This window comes from Mya arenaria, chromosome 9, assembly GCF_026914265.1.
Source record: "Mya arenaria isolate MELC-2E11 chromosome 9, ASM2691426v1".
Lineage (NCBI taxonomy): Eukaryota > Metazoa > Mollusca > Bivalvia > Myida > Myidae > Mya > Mya arenaria.
The window spans coordinates 67724458-67750492 of NC_069130.1; the positions used below are offsets into that span (position 1 = coordinate 67724458).

A 26035-nucleotide genomic window follows, 5' to 3' on the forward strand; every position below is an offset into this window, starting at 1 on the left:
TTAGAAATTCAAAAACATGACATAAATACACAAATATTTACGGTCGACCTTGCCATTTTTATCATCGGTATCCACAAGCAAGTTCTTCGCATTACTATATACGTTTTGGTTATTTATGTTAAGTAACTATCTCATTGTACTATATTTGAGAGTGTTTTAATTTATAAATAAACTCCATCATAACGGTTAATAAATAGGACAATGGCTAGCGTTCAGAACAATTGCAACGCCATTCACCTATACATCGCTTCTTATTTAATGCTATCATTGACACCAAAGTACAAAACAGATATTACACTCAAATACCTCGTGATCATTTTAATGACTCGGGTACTGGTTCGAGTAAATATTACCTACTATTGTCGAACCTACACATTTAAAGAAAGACACTTTTTTCATTTAACCTACCAAGCCTATTGATTTAAACATAATGTGTTCGAATTGATCCTCAATGAACCCACTCATGCTAGACAAATTCAACGTTCACCTACCCAGCCGATTGACTCAAACATAATAAGTTCAAGTGGATAACCGATGAACATGTTCATGTAAGACAAACCAACGATATTTCATTCAACGTTCACCTACCCAGCCTATTGACTCGAACATAATTAGTTCGAGTGAACCTCCAATGAACCTGTTCATGTAAGACAAACCAACGATATTTCATTCAACGTTCACCTACCCATCCTATTGACTCGAACATAATTAGTTCGAGTGAACCTCCAATGAACCTGTTCATGTAAGACAAACCAACGATATTTCATTCAACGTTCACCTACCCAGCCTATTGACTCGAACATAATTAGTTCGAGTGGATCCCCGCTTAAAACACCGTCGATTATCGTCAATGAGTGGCACGTAGCCATTCCTGTCATAAACTTGCATCTCGGCAACAGGTTCAAATGTGTGATGCCCGGCTCAAACCTGCCAACAAGATGTTCACTTATAAAAGTAAGTAACAACTACATATTTGAATGATCAATCCTAGTTAAAATTAAGTTTTAACTTGATTTTAAAACATTTTGTTAGTATTTAAAAGTTACTTTATATTAATCATAGCCAATTCAGTTTGTACTTTTAAAATGGAACTGTAAACAAACCAAAAAAGCCCGAAGTAGCATAAATCTTTATTCAACGGATTAGCCAGAAATATTTGAAATCGCTTATGGAGCAACGGTCGAAAGAATGCGAACGTTATCGTAGTAGTCACACGATGGGTTTAAATAAAATTAAAAGCTGTCTGAGCTGAAGACTGGACACAGCTGTTTGGAGGTATTGGTCGATTCAAGTATATTACATGATTGATTACAATTGTTAAGGTAATACGGTTTAATGAATAGTACATATCATAAAAAACACGGCATACACTAGAGAGCCAGGGTATAAGAGAAATGTAACAGAGATAAGCTACAGCCGAATTAAGGACACTATAAGGATTTCATTACTTCTCATCATTTACTGGTACCACGCTATGCATATCAAGGCCGTCTTCTGTTAGAGTGCCAGTCTGAAATAAGTCAAATTATTGTATCACAAACTTAATGTGAGGTGTGTAAATTGAATATTATTACTGTTCGTGTTGACTTGCATTTACTTTTGATATGTTGTTGTAATATGTAAGTCGTTGTGTGATTGAGTTTCAAATTATATAGTAAATAAAAACTTGACAAGTTGTGCATCTGTGGAGATTAAGCAACCCGTATAGTGAATTGTCACACAAACCTTATCAAAGCAAACTGTGTTTATCCCTCCGCACACGTTGATACTCCGTGGACTGATACAATATATTCGCGCAGTTTTGAGTCGGCTTTGTGCAAACACAATACCGACGGTGAGGGCCGCCGGTAGAGCCGGGGGGACGGCGATTGTGATAAGGTCCAGGGCTCGTAGGGCGATATCACCAGCAGCGTCACCTCTATTCACCTATAAGAATAAATAAAAAATGATTAAGGTAATAATTTCTTTCTTATTATAAAGTACATATATGCGTGTAAAACAAAAAAAAATCGTTGACTGCTTTCTAGCATTTACATTCAAATTAAAATCGATATTATTGCCATATCTTGTGCAACATAAAATCGTACAATAATACAGATATGAACGTTAAGTTATAAATTAAGTTGTCAAATATACTAAATGTAAACTGGTAAAAGTATGTGTGAATCAGAGTAATGGATGAAAGTGAATATAACTCAAATTAATTTTCAATGACAGGAGACTTTAACAGAAACTCATCTATCAAAGCAAAACATAATTTGCGTCGTGATCATTTGTATTTCTACCAAATCCAAATGTATTACTGAGTAAATCCTTTGAATATACTTAAACATTGTATATCTTGAAAAAGGGTTCATTGAAATAGATAGTGTTTAAATCAAACGAAAACACATCTTACCATCAGAACAATCGTGTAGACAAAGCCAACGAATGCGACGCCCGCGAGGATCCCAACGAACTTGTATGTATCCCGATTGAACCGGAAATCCACAGGTTTAGGATAGAGGATGCTGCGAACTAATTCGCCTTTCGCCGTGGAGAAACCTACAATAAACATTCCCCTTAATAAGTTTTACTCTTAATACATGATTTGTCAATTAAGTCAACCCGCACTAGCAATTCATTTTATTTGCATACAAATCACTTACCTGTTCTGAAGACCACGGCTTTAACCTTATGACCTCCATAGAAACGAGTTTGTATCACGTGTGTTCCACAAAACAGGATATGACGTCCATGGTCTTTAGGTCTAAACATCATTCGGCTATCCTCGTGAGTCAACCGCGGATTAGGAATCGGTGTTTTAGTGACAGGAACACTCTCACCTGACGTTTTAAATTTGCAGGATGAGATACAATAACTTTTTTTCAAAACCGGCATAAAGTTGAGACAACATGAAAGTAATTGGTAACGTATTTTCAGTATGCACGTTGTACTTTTTATATATGAGAATTAATAGAACATATTTTTAATACAGTTTTACATGTGAAATATCATGATTGAATATTGCTTCAGTAGCCAGATACATAAATAGTTATGTTTACAGTTACAATTTTTATTTTCGAAATAATAGTTGTCACTTTGCTATATGTTTGCATTTGATTATCATTACTCGGACAAGGTAAAATCAACGATTAATTATAAAATCATAATGTTTATCATTTTATTCGATACCAGTAAGCATGCTTTCATTTACGATGCAACTTCCGGTGATAAGAACGGCGTCACATTGCATAAGACATCCGTTACGTGGGATTTCTATGACGTCACCAGGCACTAGGTCTTCAGAACTGATATCCATACTTTCTGTTGTAAAACATATTATTATTGTGTTACCCTAAGACTGAAGAAAAGGTTATAGTTTATTAAAACCTTATATATCGCTGTCGCAAAATTCTACTTCTTTTTGAAAAGTCTATTAAGGAATCATGGTTCGGGGAAAGTATATTCGACCCCGTGTTGAAGAGTTAAAATATAAATGTAAATACATTATTAATTTATTATTTTAGTAATTATGTCCAGATTTATCATGAACAAAAAATATAAATTAATATAATGAAGAGTAACAAAAAACATATAACCTACCATTTCCGTTTCTTATCACTGAAACGATAGTTGACGACTGAACTGTATTACGAAGAGCTCGTTGCATCTAAAATTTAATGTAATTTATTGTTTATTTTTCAATATAAATATCAACATCTTGGGATCTTAAAAAAATGGGTCAAAGACAATACAGGATCAGAGATTGATAAATGTTTTACAATTGTGTCTATCGTTGGATTAAATATGGTATTTTCTATCGAAACATTTAAAAGAAAGGAGACTGTGAAAAATAAATAAACATTATATTAGCCTAAATTAAGAACCGAAATATTCTTGAAGATAGCGGCAGCGAACAAACAAAGATAAGTACAGTAATGGTCGAACCTTGATTGGTATTTAGTGACGATGATGAACAGCACAGAGACAATGCGAGACGAACCCTTTTTTATTTAGTAGATAGTGGCGAACCATCGATAGAGTAGATATGAGTATAATCCAGAACTAACCTTTCTTGTTTGGTATACAGTGCTGGTAATGTATAACATAGATATGAGTACAGAACAGGACTAACCTTTCTTGTTTGGTATACAGTGGTGGTGATGTATAACATAAATATGGGTACAGAACAGGACTAACCATTCTTGTTTGGTATACAGTGGTGGTGAAGGACAACACATATATGAGTACAATACAGGACGAACCTTTCTTGTTTGGTATACAGTAGTGGTGATGTATAACATAGATATGAGTACAGAACAGGACGAACCCTTCTTGTTTGAAAGATAGTGTTGGAGATGGATAACACAGATATGAGTACAGTACAGGACGAACCCTTCTTGTTTGTTAGACAGTGGTGGAGATGGATAACATAGATATGAGTACAGTACAAGACGAGCCCTTCTTGTTTGAAATATAGTGTTGGAGATGGATAACACAGATATGAGTACAGTACAGGACGAACCCTTCCTATTTGTTAGGCAGTGGTGGAGATGGATAACACAGATATGAGTACAGTACAGGACGAACCCTTCTTGTTTGTTAGACAGTGGTGGAGATGGATAACACAGATATGAGTACAGTACAGGACGAACCCTTCTTGTTTGGTAGGCACTGGTGGTGAGTGACAACAAAGATATGAGTATAGTACAGGACCAACCCTTCTTGTTTAGTAGGCATTGGTGGTGAGCGACAACAAAGAAATGAGTACAGTACAGGACGTACTTTTCTTGTTTGGTAGACAGTGGTGATGATGATCAACATAGATATGAGTACAGTACAGGACGAACCCTTCTGTTTGGTAGACAGTTGTGGTGAAGGATAACATCGATATGAGTACAGTACAGGATGAACGCTCATGTTTGGTAGACAGTGGTGATGATGATCAACATAGATATGAGTACAGTACAGGACGAACCCTTCTTGTTTGGTAGACAGTGGTAGTGAAGGATAACATCGATATGAGTACAGTACAGGATGAACGCTCATGTTTGGTAGACAGTGGTGATGATGATCAACACAGATATGAGTACAGTACAGGATGAACGCTCATGTTTGGTAGACAGTGGTGATGATGATCAACATAGATATGAGTACAGTACAGGACGAACCCTTCTGTTTGGTAGACAGTTGTGGTGAAGGATAACATCGATATTTGTACTGTACAGGACGAACTCTTCTGTTTGAAAGACAGTGGTGGAGATGGAACACACAGGTATGAGTTCAGTACAGGACGAACCCTTCTTGTTTGATAGACAGTGGTGGTGAAGGACAACATCGATATGAGTTCAGTACAGGACGAACCCTTCTTGTTTGATAGACAGTTGTGGTGAAGGACAACATCGATATGAGTACAGTACAGGACGAACCCTTCTTGTTTGATAGACAGTGGTGGTGAAGGATAACATCGATATGAGTTCAGTACAGGACGAACCCTTCTTGTTTGATAGGCAGTGGTGGTGAAGGACAACATCGATATGAGTACAGTACAGGACGAACCCTTCTTGTTTGATAGACAGTGGTGGTGAAGGATAACATCGATATGAGTACAGTACAGGACGAACCCTTCTTGTTTGATAGACAGTGGTGGTGAAGGACAACATCGATATGAGTACAGTACAGGACGAACCCTTCTTGTTTGATAGACAGTGGTGGTGAAGGATAACATCGATATGAGTACAGTACAGGACGAACCCTTCTTGTTTGATAGACAGTGGTGGTGAAGGACAACATCGATATGAGTACAGTACAGGACGAACCCTTCTTGTTTGATAGACAGTGGTGGTGAAGGATAACATCGATATGAGTACAGTACAGGACGAACCCTTCTTGTTTGATAGACAGTGGTGGTGAAGGACAACATCGATATGAGTTCAGTACAGGACGAACCCTTCTTGTTTGATAGACAGTGGTGGTGAAGGACAACATCGATATGAGTACAGTACAGGACGAACCCTTCTTGTTTGATAGACAGTGGTGGTGAAGGACAACATCGATATGAGTACAGTACAGGACGAACCCTTCTGTTTGTTTGACAGTGGTAGTGAAGGACATCATCGATATGTGTACTGTACAGGAGGAACTCTTCTGTTTGAAAGACAGTGGTGGAGATGGATAACACAGGTATGAGTACAGAACAGGACGAACCCTTCTTGTTTGGTAGACAGTGGTGGAGATGGATAACACAGGTATGAGTACAGTACAGGACGAACCCTTCTGTTTGGTAGACAGTTGTGGTGAAGGATAACATCGATATGAGTACAGTACAGGACGAACCCTTCTTGTTTGGAAGACAGTTGTGGTGAAGGACAACATCGATATGTGTACTGTACAGGAGGAACTCTTCTGTTTGAAAGACAGTGGTGGAGATGGATAACACAGGTATGAGTACAGAACAGGACGAACCCTTCTTGTTTGATAGACAGTGGTGGTGATGGATAACACAGATATGAGTACAGTACAGGACGAACCCTTCTTGTTTGATAGACAGTGGTGGAGATGGATAACACAGGTATGAGTACAGAACAGGACGAACCCTTCTTGTTTGATAGACAGTGGTGGTGATGGATAACACAGATATGAGTACAGTACAGGACGAACCCTTCTTGTTTGATAGACAGTGGTGGTGAAGGACAACATCGATATGTGTACTGTACAGGAGGAACTCTTCTGTTTGAAAGACAGTGGTGGAGATGGATAACACAGGTATGAGTACAGAACAGGACGAACCCTTCTTGTTTGATAGACAGTGGTGGAGATGGATAACACAGGTATGAGTACAGAACAGGACGAACCCTTCTTGTTTGATAGACAGTGGTGTAGATGGATAACACAGATATGAGTACAGTACAGGACGAACCCTTCTGTTTGGTAGACAGTGGTGGTGAAGGACAACATCGATATGTGTACTGTACAGGAGGAACTCTTCTGTTTGAAAGACAGTGGTGGAGATGGATAACACAGGTATGAGTACAGAACAGGACGAACCCTTCTTGTTTGGTAGACAGTGGTGGTGATGGATAACACAGATATGAGTACAGTACAGGACGAACCCTTCTTGTTTGGTAGACATTAGTGGTGATGACTATCACAGATATGAGTACAGTACAGGTTTGTTAGTTTGTTAGACAGTGGTGGTGATGGAAACATCGATATGAGTACAGTACAGGATGAATCCCTTCTGGTTTAGTAAACAGTGGTAGTGAGCGACGAGACAGTGAGTGTAATGCAGAACGAAGTCTTTCGTGTTAAGTAGATTGTGAAAAAGATCGACAACACAATATGTGTGTATTTCAGAAGAATCATTGCTAAAATGGTAGACGGTGGTTGAAAGCACATACATGAGTACAATACAGTACTAAACTTTCTAAGTTGTTTGATAGTGACTGGACTAAGCTTTCTTCTGTTTGGTAAAAAGTGTCATTGATTGACAACACAGAGAAGAGTACAATGCGGAACCTACCTTTCTAGTTTGGTAGATAGTTGCGGTGATGGACAACACAGAGAAGAGTATAATGCAGGACGTTCCTTTCTTATTTAGTAGATAGTGGCGGTGATGGCCAATACAGAGAAGAGTACAATGCGAGACATACCTTTCTTGTTTGGTAGATAGTGGCGATTATGAACAACACAGATATGTGTACAATGCGGGACGTACATTAATTGTTTGGTAGATAGTGGCGGTGATGAACAACACAGAGATAGTACAATGCGGGACGTACCTTTCTTGTTTGGTATATAGTTGCGGTGATGGACAAGACAGAGATAAATACAATACAGGATGCGTAGTATTCGTATTCATCAGCATACCACAGTGAGCAACTAAATAATTGGAAGATGTAGAATGGTGACAGCACCTGCAAAGAAAATATAGCAGATTTTATTATTACAAACATAAAGACAGGTTGGGAAACACTATATCGCATGATATCGCAGCCTTGGTCGTTGAGCAACTTCATAATGATACCTTTAAATCATGTGAAAATGTCCTTTTTTCAAGAGTCAGTAAGCCTAAAAGTTCTAAATTAAGGTTGTTAATTTTATAAACAACTTTTACCTGAGTTGTAACTGGTACATGTGCAAGTAACCTTAGCTGCTACTGTTACATGTACGAGTAACCTAGGCGGCAACTGTTACATGCACGTGTAGTCTGTGCTTCAACTGTTACAATAACGAGTACCTGAGCTGCAACTTTTACATGTTTGAGTAACCTGAGCTGCAACTTGTACATATTGCATGGACGTTTTACCACAGCTGTAACTGTTACATGTACTGGTACCCTTACGTATCAGTACACATACACGTCGCGACTTGCAATCTCAGTAATGCATTTCATATGCTCACGTGTGCAGCGTGTATTGAATATTAGCAAAATAGTTTCTAAATATTAACCGTTAATGATTGGTCATACAGCTATTTTGCCTACTCTTCTCTCAGCCTAATAATTGGTATTTAAATTTGAGTATTTAAAGTCAATAAAAATGAAGATACATTGATACATTTTCAGAAATCGTGCAATTCCATGTCTGCACATAGCCTAAGTTAAAATGGGTCGAGTATACAGACCTGTGTTAAAATAAAATTGTGATTATCAGTTTAATTGTTAACGTTTAAGGCAGAACTTTTTCATTACTATCTAACACATATATTAGCGGTAGGACAATGGTATATATTTAGAGACACTGGGAACCATATTTATGACAATGGAAGTTTAACAAATTTGTTTCCTTAAAAAAGCTCTGATCATTTGGTTATATTCCATCCTCCTAACGTAAGTGTATTCAACTGAAATGTAAAACTTCAATTTTCGGTGTACAATGATTATACCTCTTTAAACAAGAGCTTTATGATTGGTGTGACGTGTATATCTACTGAATTGAAGCCGTATAGCATACGTCTCCTGGACACGTCCGTGAACGACAGACAGGAAGTATCGTGGAAATAGTTCACAGTCACATCCTCTTCAATGCCCCTGTAATTGACAACTGATATTTTTGTGAATGTTTACATATATGCACATTTTATTGATTGTGTTCCTCAAACAAACATTGAATAGGTTATAACAACTCATTAAGGCCTCCGGTTGATGAGCATACTTAAATAATAAACATAATTTCCAAATATATTCATATACATATACTTATCAATCGTTGGCCACGTATGCATGATATGTATATAAGTAAACATCAAATAATCAAAACATCACCGTGAGGAGAGCGCGATAACACTTCTTATATACATCCTTGTACATACTAGATACTAATAATTACATCTACAGAAGAACATACAAAGACTTGTAAACAAATTTGTTTAAATAACACAACTCATTGACATACCCTGTGACAACTTTTGCAGATGTTGTGAGTGTTTTAAAGTGCTTGTTCATACTACCTCAATAACTGTACGAATTATATGATCTCATGATTTCCGAATGCTTGGATTTAAATCATATATTTTGAAAGAACAGCTATGTATCTATATCAGATGTAGTCCTATTACATATATTATGTGAAACTAAATTTGTTCACTCACTTGACTTTGGAAAACATTGAAGACTCTTGGTTCCAAATGTACTTCATTTTCTTTGTCACGAAATAACGGCTGATGTTCTGGGAATACTGAAAAACAACAACAGTATCCTCTCAATATATATTGTTTTGGTAGAAGTTGAAGCAGTAACATTATAGTTTGACAAAAATGCTTAAACATTCCCAATTCATGTATCACACTTTTTAAGATTCTTTGCTTTTTCGAAGCCCAACATAAAATACTTCTACTAGCGGCAAAGTGACTAACTTGTTGTTGGTCGGCGTCAGCTAGCAGTGCCTGACTTCCGTGTGAAACCATACCTTCGCTTTTGCCCTTCCCCAAGACTCTACAGCATAAAAATAAAAGATCGTTAATATTTAAAGATGGTAAGTCCTGCAAAGACATTCAGTTGAGTAATCGTGAAGTGTTGTTTCAAAGAAATACTTATTAATATGCTTAGTTGTTAAGGATGCAACCAGGTTTACCTGATAAAGTACAGATCACATTATCAAGAGCATATATGTGACTAATATATATTCAGATATATTGCATATATGACTCAATAAATCTGAATTGTACATATAACTCAATAGATCTTAATCGTACATGTAACTCAATCATAGAATGGATCTGAATTGCACATGTCACCCAAAATATCAAAATTGTACTTGTTACCCAACATATCTAAATGGTACATGTAAATCAAGGAGTTTCAATTGCAAATGTTACAAAAAAGACCTAAAATGTACATGTTACTTCATAGATCTAAACCTTCCATGTAACCAAACGAGTCCAAATTGTAAATTTTCCAATTACTTCGTAACGTCCCTGGCGATCGTCATTACGTTAGAGACGAACCACTGCCCGTACTCGTCCTGAAGGAAAATAGTAATAATAAGCATAAGTTATCACTAAACAAACGAAGGACAAACATGCACTGTAATATTGTTAAATAATCCGACCCACAAACAACCTTAATTTGCTAAGTTTTTTTAAATGTGAATTCAATTTTGGTACTATTTGAAAGGCATTTACTTAATAAAAGAAATTGTTTGTTGTATCATGTCTTGCATTTTTAGCATTAAATAGCGCATTCTGCTGTTTTCTCCAATAACGACATAAACAAGTTCATTTGAACACAATTATGATTGGGTGGGTGCGACTCTCGTGTTCTTCTTGAATCTTGAAATCAATGATTGAAGTTTTAAAGTACTCCTTACTTTAAGTATAACGACTTGTGCCAAGTCTAGGCTACACTCGCTATACATGGCACGGATCATCAGATGAGGAAGCCAGTAGAAAAACAATCGAAGTAGTCCCACAGTGATGACGATGAAAAACCAAATAACCCCAGTTCTGATAGTATTTCGAGTATAGCCAGTGATTTCCTGTATAAACATTGAAACGATATATTGTTCTACGTGAATTTTGTAGCGTTTGCTATCAAAATTATATTTCTAATATGAATGGTTTTTAGTGGTCAACATATTATTTTGTCCGATGAGAAGGCAGTATATTTCAAATTTGCCTGTACATTTAGATCAGAAAATAAGCAGTCAGCCATTATTGATTCGGCTAAATAGAGGTAGGTAGTTTACACAATATTATGTAGACCAGTAAAAGGTAAATGGTTGTTAGTATGTACTTACACAAAATAAGTGGTTATGCGACTGTGTGGCATCAAACCATTTATTTGGGTACATATCAAGTTTAGCGGAAACCATTGCAATTACGGCCTAGGTTTAATGCCTTGTTTATTTTCGATTGAGATGCGTTTGTCTTGTCGTAGGAGATCAAGGTGTGAATAAAAACGCATGCAATTAAACTTTATATAAGAAACGTTTCATATTTCCAAATCTGGACATTTTTTGTTTGTTTAACAACATAATAAAATAAAAAGAGAAATGCTGGCGAATGGTATTCTGCATACATATATAAGCATGATTCAATAGCAGTTTTCATTGTAAACGCATGCAATACTTCATTCTGTTAAAATCACAGCGGTACAGAAATACTTGCTGTCAATGCTAAAAACTTTTTTTCCGCTTATAAAGAATACTTTACTTATAAAGAACTAAATGTAATGCTAACTTTTGTCATTACTATTGTGCTTGATATGTAAGTTAACACATTATATTCATGTCTGTGGACACATTCATCAAAATATCATATAATATCAGAAAAAATCTTCAGAAAATGTTTTTCAATACCTGTATTAACGATACTGAAACATGTTCAAGGGTAGATAATTTAAATTATGCATAAGAATTGTCAGATATATTATCCAACGGACGAACCACAGAGTGGTCAAATGTATAGGCGTCTACTGGTCCATTCTCATTTAAATTCAGCAAATCAAAATTCGGTATTTCTCAAATTTTATTAATTATATAACAAAGTATCTGCCTAGTGTTATTATTGTGCACTTCTTATATAAGAAGGTTATACGATTGTGCCGAATTTACCAATTTATTTGGAAAATACATGCTTCAGATAACCATGACGTAATTAATAGTTTGTATTTCTTGTTTTTGCTTTGTAAATAACTATCAATATTTGGTATTAGCACACATTAATGTTTTATATAAGTATGTAAGTGCTTTGTTACATATTTCTGGTTTGCAACATTAGCCCAGTTGAAATTATATACGCTATATTTTAAGGAATGATTCCTTATGTCAAACGTTATTTTAAAGCTGTTATCCTGTCGAATAACTATCTGTTCACTCGACAGTATAATGTGTCTTCAAACTATGTTCAAAATAAGGGCTATTGTCAAATTATCAGAATTTTTTATTGATATCGACAGGTAGATAGTAATTTTAAAAACAGAACACATGCTTCAAGCTTCGTTTTTTTTTAAATATTATTTTATTTATTTTTTCCAAAAACTTTTGTGTCTTAACAAATATGTATGACAAATCAAGTCAAGTAAAGAAATTTATTTAGTAATCACCGACCAAAAATACGTGACATACATCATACAACAAATTATATACGAGTTGTGTCAAGAAAAAGGAATTCAAGCATCTATATCTAAACATGATTGTTTCCCTTTAATTGTTAATTTCTAAAAGAAGATGATATACATAGAAAGACAACTTACTGAGAGTCTCATAATTGGTTGTTTTCATAAGGTTATAAAAGTCATATTTAAATCTATACCAGCAGAGTACCAATTAAACAAATGTTGTCCACTTATATTGTAATATTTTCTATAGACAAAAAATGCATGACAATATAAGACAGTTATATGTTCAATATCATAACAATAAAACACATATACCATCATCTTTTGGTATGTTAAGCGGTCTCCCAGTTTCTATTCTAATCATAAAAGCTTTTCCTGAAACTTCTGAAGACGGCATACCAGAGTTTGTTTTAAAAAAACACAACACACACAATTCAGTCCTACGATGTCAACCTCTATTAGACGGAACTATTTACGTATAAATCTAAGTTCATAAGTGACATACCATTTCGTCATCCTGACCTTGGTTAAGGCAAGTCCTGCCCTTCATGGCTGTTGTTTATGCGTGTCAGCTGTAAATAAACACCAGGAAATATCTTCATATTATATAATTGTAAGTACACATATTTCTTGTTTTCTTTGTTGTTCATAAGGAATAATATATATGCAAAACGAATTGAAAGATGTTTTACCAGTAAAATGGAAGTATTTTTTTTTTCAAATTTTGTCGTATTTCAATTCAGGTAAATTTTGACAACATGCGTCGCAATAAATGAATTATTTTGACAATACATACTAATAAGCTTTCACAATTATTTAATCTAACACACCCTATGACACATACTTCAAGTCAATCGTTTACAAACAATGTTTACCTTAAATCGTTGTCTTACAAAATTTGCTTTAGCATAAGATTTAAAATTGTAGACTTCCACCGTGTGTTGCAACCTAGTGATCTTAATTCTTTCTCGTATTTTTCTTAAATTATCTGATTAAATTAAAATCAGGAAAACTGAAAGTTTGTTATGTGTATTTTCAAATGCACGTTAAAGAATAAGTTATGTCAATCTCCGTCCTTTTTAACATTTAATTGGACTGGTGTTCTGGACATGTGAGGGAACTTTGAGAGGAATATTCTTATGATAACTCCATTTATTGCACCAATTTAAGTGATTTTCATAAGTAAATATGCTTGATTTCTTATATTTTGGCGCTAAACCATGCTTTTCCTTTTTCTTATCAAATGTGTTTTTCAAGAAAAAGATCTTAAATAGATATCTGAAATATTTAAATCTATACTGTAAATCTTCGATCGCTCGAGGACGTCAGAGACCAAGCTTTATCTTCGAGTTATTCGATGTTTAGAACGACCCAAGTTTCTAACTGAGTCTGTTATGAACTGTCTTACAATATATTTGTTAAGTTTGAAGTGGTAAGTTTGTTTACTTCGGCACCGATTATGTATTGCTCTTTGGAAATCATTCATATGTTCAAAAGCTTCGTAAAATACATTTGAAAATGTAAAAGAAAAACTAATAAAAAATACTTTGTACAAAAAAACAGCACATTTTATAAACAAACAACATAAGAATATGATTAAATTTTCATCATTATCTTTTCACAATTATCATCTCAAATGCCCATAAAGTATTAGCGGCCATGCGTAAACGGTAATATTTCGGTTTTCACTACTGATCAAATTCACTTCCATCTTTCATTGAATTGTTCAACTTGTGTAAAATAATGACCTCGATGTAATCATAAGGGTTTGCGCACGTTCTGTGTATTTGGGACCGGCAATGGTGCTCGACTCCTTGGCTTATATAGGTTTCGATCCAGCAATAGTATGGTTTATATGAAAATAGAAGGAAAAATGGTCGGGATTTAGTTTCCACCTCTTATGACCACCGGTTTTCGAGCGACCGCCTGTTCGAACAACCGCAGTTTTACTGTGTTTGATAACTCTTAGTGAGAGGGAATAAATTGTGTCAATATACTACCCTCCTAAATCTACCCGAATAACACATCATAGTGTCCCCATCACCCCCCCCCCTTACCCAGTGTACCCCCGATAAAAAGAAATCACATTGACTACTTGCGTTATAAAACAAACAGTTCAGAAATCTTGGCATCTCACATCTTTTGTTTATTTAAGATTTAAACAATGCTTCGTAAATTTCTTTCAATATTTGATAATATACTTGCTCGCATTTAAACTATTACTTTTATTAGTAAAATGTTTGTCCATTATGAAATTTAGTACCTAAATGCATAGTTGGTTAATGGTAAATCGCTTAAAAATGATATTTGCTAAAACAAAACTTATATTTGAATCAAACAGACTGCTTATCTATGCAAAATTAATGTAACATAAATAAGCGGCAAAACACTGTATGATGGTCAGTGCTCAATTGTTATGTATGCTTATTGTAACGAGTGTTTGATTTGACCAAGACAATGACGATGCTGTGTTTTGTATCCAGAAAAAGTAGCTACTGAGAATATAAGGCAACAATAAGTCAACTTGATACAGGCAGATCGTAACATTGTCCTTGAGGGCGGCCAAGTATGTGCTATGATGTTTATTGGCGTAAATGGAAACTGAACACATATTAGTTCATTTGTTGTATAGTACAGAAAAGTAAATGTAAAGAAAGAACATACATGCTGTATAAGTAATATTTAGGTACTTTTAAGTATAAAGTCATTGTCATATTAGGCAATAAATCATTAATATTACATTCGATGTTTTTGGTATGAAATTATTTGTAATGCGTTTACTAGAATTGATTAATACTTGCAAAGACCCGTTCATATCAATACGTATCATGGGACACTCGTTTAATAAAACTCAAACAACAATTTATTTGTATAAAATGTGATCTCTCCCTCCTATACCAGCATCCTTAACTATTTACAAACTTGAAGCATTTAAAGTGCCATGAATCATCCCCTTAACCTAAACGCATCAATAAATTTAATCCTGCGCTGGTGAAGAAATATGTACATTAAACCAAAGGTTCACATATTAGTGGCATTCGTTAAAGCTGATCTCTCCGTAAGATAAATAACATAAGGTAAAGGCGGAATTGAATTTAAACTCGATACATTGGTTGTATAGTAAAGCTCAAGATGTAATTAAGATGCAAACTGTCACAACCAAATAAACTTTGTGGATGTGTGTGTATGTAAGCTTATTTATAATCGCACTCGGGCCTTGCCCATTCGGCGAGTGCTCCGTTAAGATTGATAGTCATTTAGGGTTTTTGCAGTATAGTGCACATACGGAATGTAACCCTGGTTAGAGCTACCCTGGTTTTTCAACATGCACCAGTGTATAGCACTGTCACATGGGACCCCATTCAACGTCCCTCCCGGAAGACGATAAGTATTTTTAGTGATGCAACGGGGAGTCGAACCTGCGACCCCTGGATTGATAGTTAAGTGTGTTACCACTAGACCACGGATCCTTTGTGAATATACTGCCTGGATCTAATGCATATGATCCAAGGTAGTAGATGTTCATTGTGTATCAGCAAACGACACAGTACAAGCTGTACAAATGCGACCAAAGTATACCCGCCAATGCGTTAAGTTACTAAAGTTTTCAATTACGTTATCGGTCGCTAAAATTACAGCCTGGGTACGCTCTTTGCATTAGCGGGTTCAATCAAAACCCTAAAAATATGCTGACCTTTCCCCAATACCAATACCCTAGGGCATCATATGGTAATGGTTGACCCAATAGACAGTAAAGAATGTATAGGTGTGTCTACATGTATATACTGAAATAACATACATTGTTGGCATGCCCAATATATCAAACAATTAGAGATAATTTGTATACCTCGGCAAGTAAGCTTAACCGAGAGTTTGTTACTTTACCGGCTACTAAAAAGTTCATTAATATATTCTCTAACATTCGATTTAGTTCGTGTTAGTGCACAAGTCTGCTATGAAATGTTAAATTTTAAAATAAGTCCTTTATGCATAGTTTTAGAAAAGAATGTTTGATTTTTTGAGTAACTAACAAACCAATAACTTACATTTTTGAGAAGGATCCTTGTAACACTGTAATTTATTCCCTTAGTATTATTATCCCTTTCATGTACAATAAACTTTTATATAATATGTATTATATTATTGAAAATTTGATACATCAATATGCATGGATCATACTCAAGCTTTGACTTTTTTATATTATCATTCCAAATTAAATATTACAGGATGCACCAAATTATTATGCCTACTAAACAAAAATGTATAAACCCTTCTCGTTTAACCTGTTTTTAGGATAATCTTTGGTGCATCTTGTGACGCTAGCATAGTTTATTATATCCTTTTGAAAAGATTCAGTGTCAGATTTAGTTGTATATAGTGATAAAATCTGATATGTGTGACTTTATGTTCTGTCTATGTTCACGAGACGGAAATAAACGAAAGAATATACATTCTTAAAGCAGACCCGAATAAAGCAATATTTGGTATGTATCATACTGAAACGTGCGATGATATTTTTTAGTATTAGGCAAATGGAAAGATGATGATGACAGACACAAGCAAACACATGACACATATTTCAAAAACCTAAGGACAATTGAACGAACAAAATCTTTGTCAAAACGAGATTAGTAAAGGAAATCTAAAATGAAGCCTTATAAGTAGTGTAACTGTGTTTAATTTATTGTTGCTGTAAACGTTTGGATAACATTGTTCGTTCTACCTACTATGTTGGATCAGGGCTAACATAAATATGGTCTTTTTAACACATCATGTAGTATTATATGAGTGTTTTAATGCTGTATTTTGGCAGGATGGCAAGCGTAAAAAAATCTAAAGACGCTAGCATTTTATGAAATATTTGTACTTTTTAAACTATTAAACTTCAGTATATGAGAATCTATTGTTATCGACCACATTCATTTAACTAAAAGGGCAGCCAAATTGAGTCCCGCAAAACATTATATGAAATGTACGATAACTGGGAGTAATATGAACCCACTTGCTGACGGAACAGGTATCGGCGGAACAATTACACCATTGAAAGCACCAGCGGAGCAATGTTATTGTTAACAACTTGTCGTTGCAACATTATCAAATAAACTTATTGATTGGCTCATGATGGAAAAATACCAACCGAACATCGTAATAATAAATATTAAAGGAATAATTGCATAAACATTTACAACGTTAAGTTGTGTACATTGTATACAATTCAATATGTTAATTGAATGTATGGTAAATGTTATAGTGTATAAATGTAAATACGTACCTGTAAAAAGTTGGCCCTCCACTATTTTATTTCATTGTAAACAGTTCACATGTTATTTTGGTTTTATAAACTTCAAACATTAAAGATGCAACGATCCATCTATTTGAAAATGCATCAATAAATCCTTCGTAGGTTGAGAAATTGTATGTTTCCGTAAATGAATGTATGCACTATGTGATCAGTAAAATGTTTTACCCTTCAACTCCAGATAGATATAAATTAAAGCAAAGGCTGAATTTTTAATCAGGACAACCCGACTTGTGATTAAATATACAGGTGATACAGGTGATACAACTATGCGGTCAAAGTATTATCAATCCTCGTATCTTAGTAGTGTAACATCCAGCATTATCAAAACGATGCGAGTCATGAGCGAACAGATATGAACAGTTTAGAAAGGTATAAACAAAACAAATTGATTTTTCGTTTGATTATCGTGCTTATTGGAGCGCTTGTGGACCATGCCTTATTTTTATTCGTAGAAGTGTACATATTCCGGTTGAAAAAATAGTATTCTCAATTGCTGCTTCGCATTGGTAAAATGTTAATAGACCCAATTCACCGAAAGGAACCATAGGTTAGTCCTACGTCCGTCCGTCCGTCTGTTTGCCTATATAAGTCCGTTCGTCCGGAAAAGCTGGACTCAAGAAGTATGCTAGATAGAATTAGGAACCTTGCATGCGGTTAGAGGACCATTAGGAGGTTATTTTCTCTCACTTCAGATAAGTAGATCCAATAATGAAATCATGCTAGAAATTCTTTTCTTGCCCACAGACGAAGATAGAATGCCCTTATGGAACTCCTTTTTAATGGTCACCACATTGTAATTACCTCCCTTGTTGAAGACTGTCGTCTGTAGCATCATTGAAACCTTGTCTTGTGGCAATATTTAGAACGCTAATTAATTATTTATCGCTTCAAATGATACCATTAAACAATGCTTCACTCTCCTTAGAACTATTTAAAGACCGATTTGACTATTAACATAATCTGAATCAGTGCACGCATATCCATAACAACCGAGAATTTTCGCATATCCATACGCAATTATTTTCACTAAGCACAAAAGAGTTCCAGCCAAAAAAATACATTTTTACTTAATTTTGTTTAACTGAGGTGGGAGAAAAAGCATCTACCATAGCCGCTCGTGTCAGATAGGATCATCCCGACCCTCGCGCAGGGTGTTTTGCCGGAACTCGGTCAACCTCGTTTCCGCAAAACACCCTACGCTAGAGTCGGAATTAACCGATCATACACTCTCGGCCATGGAATATACTTATAATCTTTATTTTATTATTTTGTGGTAACAAACGCATGGCTTCTATGGCATCAGAAATAATGTGAATGTCTTTCCTTCCTTAAGAAAAACAGGATCCTGTAATAATTTAATAATTATGCGAGTTAGGTAATTGAAATGTTTGTAAAAGAACCAATGACAAATGCATGCAAAACATCGATATAGACTTTTATTACTACCAATACTCAGCGCAATGTTAATTAGCATTTGAAAAAATTAATTGACGTCATGCATTGCCGACGCTTGGCCCATTTATTATATAATGCATTATAATGACTTTTTAACCGCTTAGTGTTTGAATTTAAATATATGTACTATAAACAAAAACAAATGCTTGAGTTATGAGTCATGTGATTCATTATGCAGTGCCATTTGCAGGGAAAGCCCAGTTATCAAAAGTGTATTTTTGGAGACGCTTGTCCACAATGTAAATACCCTTTTTCCGAAATCGTTTGACATATTAAACGACCAGTGTAATACTGTTAAACATGGTAAGAGTGTATTTACCATAGTCTGGAAATGGAAGCAAAAGGTCAAAGGTTAATTGCTTCTTTTTATTTTAACATGTAAATGAGTTCCTACCAACTGACAAATGAAAGCTGCAAGTGCAACGTATTTCTAATGAAACCCGATATTTGCTGGGGACGTTTTCAAAATTTGTAGTAGGTAAGGTTAGGCGTGGTATTTTAGTCAAAACATTTAGTCAAAACATTTTTATTTTCTGCGTAATAATTATCTATCACTTTCTTTAACATACGTTAACTATCTTTAACATACGTAACTTCAGCCATTGTTTTCAAAGTAATTGTTTTCAAAATAATGCCAGGATTCAAGTAACTAATCTTCGAATGGATTCTTGCAAAACGCATACAGATGCACAGTAGTCATCCTGTCAATGCTGTCCAAGTCAGCCATTAAATGTGTTATGTCTATTAACTATTGCTCCTCCTCTCTGTCTCTGACATTTTCATCTTCATGTCATCGATTTCAACCAGAATTTTATTTCCTTCATCTTGGCAATAATTTCAGATTTACGATGATGGACTCCTTCATCAAAGTTTAAACAATCAATCAGTTTAAATTCCAAACACATAATATTACGACGACATATTCTTTGAATGACGTTATGTCACTTCCGAAATCACATTCACTTACATATAAATGTCTGCTTAGCAACATTATTTCGATAAACAAACTGCAACATATCATATCATTAGATCAATGCTTTTTAAGTAGATGAGTGTAATACCATTACTTTAGATACGATATATAACAGTGTACACACAAAAGAGAACGTGTTTCTGAGTATTTATTTACACTAAACGTGTAAAATAAAACATATCTAAGATATTTTATGAAAAAGGTATCGATTTAATTCGACACCATATAGAAAAATAGTGGCAATTTCAGCAAGAGTAAAAATAGAGAACTAGGTAAATATATTGATCTTAAAAACATGCAACATATATAAACGAAAAATTATGCCACCTCAAACATACATAAATCAATATAAAATAAAGTTTAATATAAAAACGCTTTGATACATATAGTCCTTGTCACAATTTTGTCGATAACTTTCCATTGCTGTACCTTTCATCTAGTTGAAACGCTGCATTCGATACCCCGTTTAGCTTAATATCATTTGGGGACGCATTTGGACAAATCTCTTGATCTGAAATTTAGTATGAATTAAAAAATATAGGTTCAAACATCAATAGTATATAATACTTGGAAACTACCTGGACGACCCAAGTTGTCAAATGTTTCGCTATGCACATGGATAACGAGACAAACACGGTCACATGACAACATACTGTATATTAACCTATTGCGCTTACTGCGTTGGAACATTCCGTAAAAAGAAAATAGTTAAATGGCGCCCCATCGTCAAATTCGTCTTTTCAAAGTAACATTCTCTACGCCGAAATTTTAATTTACGATGTGAAATAAATTATATTCCGAATAAGGCCTAACTATATAGTTAACGATACAGATAAAAATATCTAGTTTTGATATAAAACCAAATACTTTAGAAACCTCAGATTAGGAACGCTACTGTTTGAGACGATACATTGTATGAAAAAAATTGCTTTTGGTTTATTTCAAAATCTTTCAAAAGGTTGAACCTATACATTCCGATCTGCATCAACTAACCATATTCATTTTGACTTCCTGTTTCACTTTCAGACAGTGAATAACTGTCCTGCTCATTCAACGATGTTTTGGAAGAGAGAAAAGCGCTGTCCATTCGAGCAAAAGTTCCCGCCAAATCTTCTGATTTCACTGGAGGCCATGCGCTTGCCATTTGGAGATCTTCCTCAACAGTTTCGTACCTGTATTATTGTTACAATATGTATAATTATGAGGATACTAATTTTGTTCATTTGACATTTAATAATAACCTTGACTCATTGATATCAAGTTACAACTAATGTTAAGTAGAATGTTATGTCCGTGATCCATAAACATAAAATTAAATTTTCATATGAAGGTACGCATACAACATACAAGGCTACCTTTAAATGTTATGTTATGTTAAATAGCACGCAAACCACAATAGATACACGGTTTGCTTTGTTGAAGGCCAATTCTATTTCTATTCATTCCTTCTGAACATTGACTAAAACTGAGTACCTGCCCTTGCTATATGTTTAAGACTCTGACACGTCAATTCTAGTATTATATATCCGCCCTCAAAGAATGTTTTGGAAACCATGACACGGAAAAGGTTTCTACACACAAATTAATTTTTGTCCAGAAATAAAACATGCAGAGGTTTGAAATTTGCAATATGCGGGAAAATGCCCTTTCGTAGTTCCATTTCTTTACTTCAATTACAATTGCATTTTTCTCTGACATCCTTAAATCATTAGCGCAACCTTAAATAATTTATTGTCTTTTTTGCCCCCATCCCGTTCACAGCAACAACACTGTCAAACGTGTTTTGTCTTTTAATACAGTTTGTTTCTGTCATTCTTAAATAACCAGCCCTAATTTCTTACATTTTTATCAGCTCTATCATTGTCAGAAAACATAGACGTGATTGAATTATTCCAACCAAATAATCTTAATACAATAATTACAATTCATACTTAATCATTAATCCGTGTATTTAAGATAAACTACTTCAGAATTAAATAACGTTTACATTACTTAATTAATGTCTCCCTAATGTTATTGCTCTGTAGATAAAAGAATGATAAAAGGTTCCAATAAAGAGGTTTACATGTTATATGATTGAAAGCAGAAGTTTTGAAGTTCACTCGTACAAAATAACTATTTTGAAATTGGTAAATTACCACTTATATCAGTAACAGTTCCAGGAGTTATTTGTATTAAACAAGTTAATTATATGGTTTGGGCAAATTTAGCCGAATACTTATTGAATTTTCAATATTTATCCAATAATTGCTAATATAAATTCTAATAATTGACCAATGCACACTAACCACAACACACCCTGTGGAAAACTACAAACAAATTAATTATAATAAGCTGCGGGTGATTTTTTATAATATTACCATATCCCTAAAATAAAATTCTTTAAAAACAACATATGTGTACATACTTAAGCTTAGATCCTGGAAAACATTTGTCGAGTTTGCTTTGTAGAGTGACTGACACATAATGGCTATCGAGGATGAATTCCTGCAAACAAAATGGTTAATGCATGACAACTCTCAAATCAACACATTAACTGTTGTAGTACTATGTTTCAGTACAATCGTTACTTTCTCTGAAACTATATAATTAATGACACACCTTGAATTGCTACAACATGATTGTTTTAAGACTGGTCGAGAATAAAAACAAATGATTTCAGTTGTTACTAACTGCATTCTCATAACATAAAAATATGTATTCAAATATATATACATATACATATATATTCAATTCATTCTTAATGACAGCATAATACACAACATTACCTCCAGTAAAATGCACAATAAGAGATTGACTCCTGCCACACCCAAAAACAGTAGCCTGTATGGAATACTTGGGGGCAACATCAACTAAACATAAAACAAACAAAAAATAAAACTGTAAAATAACAAAACACATTAGTAAAATCAAACAGAACTAGTGTAGCTCTTTTGAATTAGCGCTAGTCTCCCCTATTATGTGGTCGTAGCTGAGAAAAAATAAATGATGGACATGGAATTTGTAATTTTGGACTAGAGACGAACCAACAGAGAAGTTTGGTTTATTTACCCTACTGATCTACTGACCTACTGATCTCAAATTCAATAAGAGTCATTTACTAGTCATGACCAACTAGTATACCAAGTATGAAATTCCTAGGTGCAAGCGTTTTTTTATTTATTGAGCGGAAACGAAGTGTGACGTACAGGCTGACGGACTGACTGACTGACTGACGGACTGATCACAAAATCAATAGGGACCATCTACTAGGTATAAACGACATACCAAGTATGACCCAAAATATCTTTATTTGTTGAGCGGAAACCGTTTTTTTCACCTCAAATTTACCGCGACCTTGATCTTTGACCTACTGATCACAAAATCAATAGGAGTCATCTACTAGTCATGACCAACCAACATACCAAGTATGAAGTTCCATGGTCTAAGCGTTCTTTAGTTATTGAGCGGAAACGAAGTATGACGTACAGACCGACGGATTCATGGGGAGACATAATTTCTTACAATTAACATAAAAGAGTATACTCATGGAATGTGTATTTGTTACGCCAAGCTTCAGTGAGGCAGTAAATTACTACAGGGAAAGATCCGGTACAGTGTGGCATATAAATCATACTAACTAGCGGATATATAATGGTGAAAGAGTCAAAAGCAAAACAGAAGAACATTTAGTTATATTACACTGCAGACTGTTTCAACCTTTAAGATGTAGTTTTATAAAGTAAATAATGCATTTAAGTTTCATATATCACATCTAAAATAGTACTAGTGTTGTGTGTTTAAACAAAATTAACCTCAAAGAATTCAGCGACCGGGTCCGTTGGATAAATGCTGATCCATGCAGTAATGCCAATGCAGATAAACAAGTTGATCATGAAAACATCTAAAACAGATCATTATGCGCATGAAGCAGTGTATATAAACTATGCATATATAATGTATAAATAATTATTTCCACGTAGCATAAAGTGTACGGAGTTTTATCATGAAAATTAATTTGATATTTTGTATTCAACTGTAATTCTCAAATTTAGAGTGGTATAAATGGACTAAAATTGACTAATGCCAAGGGTGTTGCTAGTAATAGGTGGTTTCCATTAATTACATGTCTAAAATCTTTTGAATAATGACCTAAAGTATTAACGACCCAAAGTAAAATTATGTTGTACGACTTCTCGATCTTTCCAAATATCAGACAACCTAATAACATTTAAGTACAGAAACACTCACAGTTGGTGAACATGGATTTCCTGTACGGTTTGCCCTTGGAAAAGACAATGGCCAGTATGATATATTGATAGGAGGAGCTGATGTATACGGCGGTATTCTCGTAACTCATGTAGTCATAATCCTCCTCCGGGTCGTCCACATACTCAATATACCTGGAAAACGGTTGTTACATTTCGATGGATGATAGTGAAATATTAAATTAAGAAGCCGGTAGAACGTTTGTACTTTCATCCCTCTATTTGGAAAGTATGCAAAACATGACTAGTAGTTATGCAAATTTAAATCTCAAAAAATACAAATGTAGCTAACATGTCATACAATGTGCAGTAAATACAATAATTCAGAACATCAGATCGCCATGAAAGTACGCCTACTGATAGACTGGCAGGTGATGTGAACTTTTTTTTATACATTCTATGCAATACAACAGGCATTTTATATCTGAAATCCCATTTATGTTTTAATGTATATGATTAAAGAAACGATTTCATCATACCAGGGCTCTCGCTTTATGATGAAGTAGAAGAAGACCTGTACTGCTATTATGATGGTCATCTGGAGGATGAGAGACAGGACAGGAGCCAGGCTGGTCAGTCGTACAAGCGGCGCGACCTTGTGGAGGCGGTGATAGGCATGTGTGCGTCCGACTGCAAAAATAAGATTGTATATTAGAAGTTTCAATAAACAAAGCTATTTAGCTCTAGTTTGCATAGAGCTGTGAATAATTCAAGTTGATCTAAATCATTCTCTAAACAATGTTTAAGGCAGGGATGAATCCCTTCATATCTTGGAACTGTGGTAGACATCTACATTCATTGAGCCATGCGATATAGACAATGACCTAAAATGAAAACTGATCGCCAACAAAATGTTACAATTCAGTGCATTCTTACTAATATAAACCAGAGTACACGTGTTAAGTTATTGAAGTGAGTGACAACCCTTTAATATAGCCCAAACAATACGTACATGTTATACTAAGAGTTGTCAACAGGAACAAGTCGATATACAGGAACTCGTAGTCAGTGAGGTTCACTCCCACCTACAATGGTGTACGACATTTCAAACACAATCAAAGATCAGCAATTAGTTATAGCACTTAGAGGTCAATACGAATTTATTAACAATTTCCTTCGTAGTAATTGTAAGCAATTCATATCATAAAGGCATTTTGTACTTACAATAATTCAATAATATTTCATAACGGTGTTTAGTCATTTGTTCACGTCATAAAATAAACGTTCCCATGTTAGTTAATTTATCGACAAAATGTGAACATTGAACCGGCTTGTTTGCATTGAATCGGGATGTGTGTATTAAATCAATTGTCGAAGTCGAAATTGCTGACAGTTTATGCACAACTTACCCAGTACAGAAGGAGCACTGACACAAACTGTGTGAGGCTGTAACATGCCATATACTTGAAGATTCCAAAACTGGTGACAAGGGCAGCTCTACCTTCCCTAGAAGTTATTATGATAGATCATTAATTAAATCTAATTGAATCGCGACCAAGGAGATAACTATATGTTAT

General features: G+C 34.7%; 2 protein-coding genes across 10 annotated transcripts in view; both read right to left on the reverse strand.

Moving 5' to 3' along the window:
• LOC128203575 (polyamine-transporting ATPase 13A3-like) overlaps positions 1-17987 on the reverse strand; it is a 30247-nt gene extending 12260 nt beyond the window's left edge. The window contains exons 1-15 of one of the 4 annotated variants that reach the window (XM_052905049.1): positions 17814-17987; positions 13047-13113; positions 10791-10958; positions 10387-10445; positions 9838-9916; positions 9574-9659; positions 8869-9013; positions 7764-7898; positions 3586-3652; positions 3175-3306; positions 2649-2825; positions 2399-2544; positions 1726-1926; positions 1449-1510; positions 783-927 (exon numbers count right to left, since the gene is read on the reverse strand). In XM_052905049.1, coding sequence (XP_052761009.1) covers positions 783-927; positions 1449-1510; positions 1726-1926; positions 2399-2544; positions 2649-2825; positions 3175-3306; positions 3586-3652; positions 7764-7898; positions 8869-9013; positions 9574-9659; positions 9838-9916; positions 10387-10445; positions 10791-10958; positions 13047-13091 — 1647 coding nt within the window. In that variant the 5' untranslated portion in view covers positions 13092-13113; positions 17814-17987. Of the gene's footprint in view, positions 1-782; positions 928-1448; positions 1511-1725; positions 1927-2398; positions 2545-2648; positions 2826-3174; positions 3307-3585; positions 3653-4052; positions 4063-7763; positions 7899-8868; positions 9014-9573; positions 9660-9837; positions 9917-10386; positions 10446-10790; positions 10959-13046; positions 13114-14289; positions 14404-16587; positions 16622-17813 lie in introns of those variants that run through there. The other 3 variants (XM_052905051.1, XM_052905050.1, XM_052905052.1) reach the window with 3 other exon arrangements.
• A 1858-nt stretch (positions 17988-19845) lies between these two features.
• The window catches only part of LOC128203574 (polyamine-transporting ATPase 13A3-like), a 42585-nt gene continuing 36395 nt past the window's right edge, over positions 19846-26035 (reverse strand). For 5 of the 6 annotated variants that reach the window (XM_052905046.1, XM_052905044.1, XM_052905045.1 and 2 more), the window contains exons 24-32: positions 25868-25964; positions 25471-25543; positions 24998-25148; positions 24502-24653; positions 24066-24154; positions 23040-23123; positions 22679-22758; positions 21265-21443; positions 19846-20782 (exon numbers count right to left, since the gene is read on the reverse strand). In XM_052905046.1, the coding sequence (XP_052761006.1) occupies positions 20667-20782; positions 21265-21443; positions 22679-22758; positions 23040-23123; positions 24066-24154; positions 24502-24653; positions 24998-25148; positions 25471-25543; positions 25868-25964 (1021 nt within the window). In that variant the 3' untranslated portion in view covers positions 19846-20666. Of the gene's footprint in view, positions 20783-21264; positions 21444-22678; positions 22759-23039; positions 23124-24065; positions 24155-24501; positions 24654-24997; positions 25149-25470; positions 25544-25867; positions 25965-26035 lie in introns of those variants that run through there. The other variant, XR_008255980.1, reaches the window with a different exon arrangement.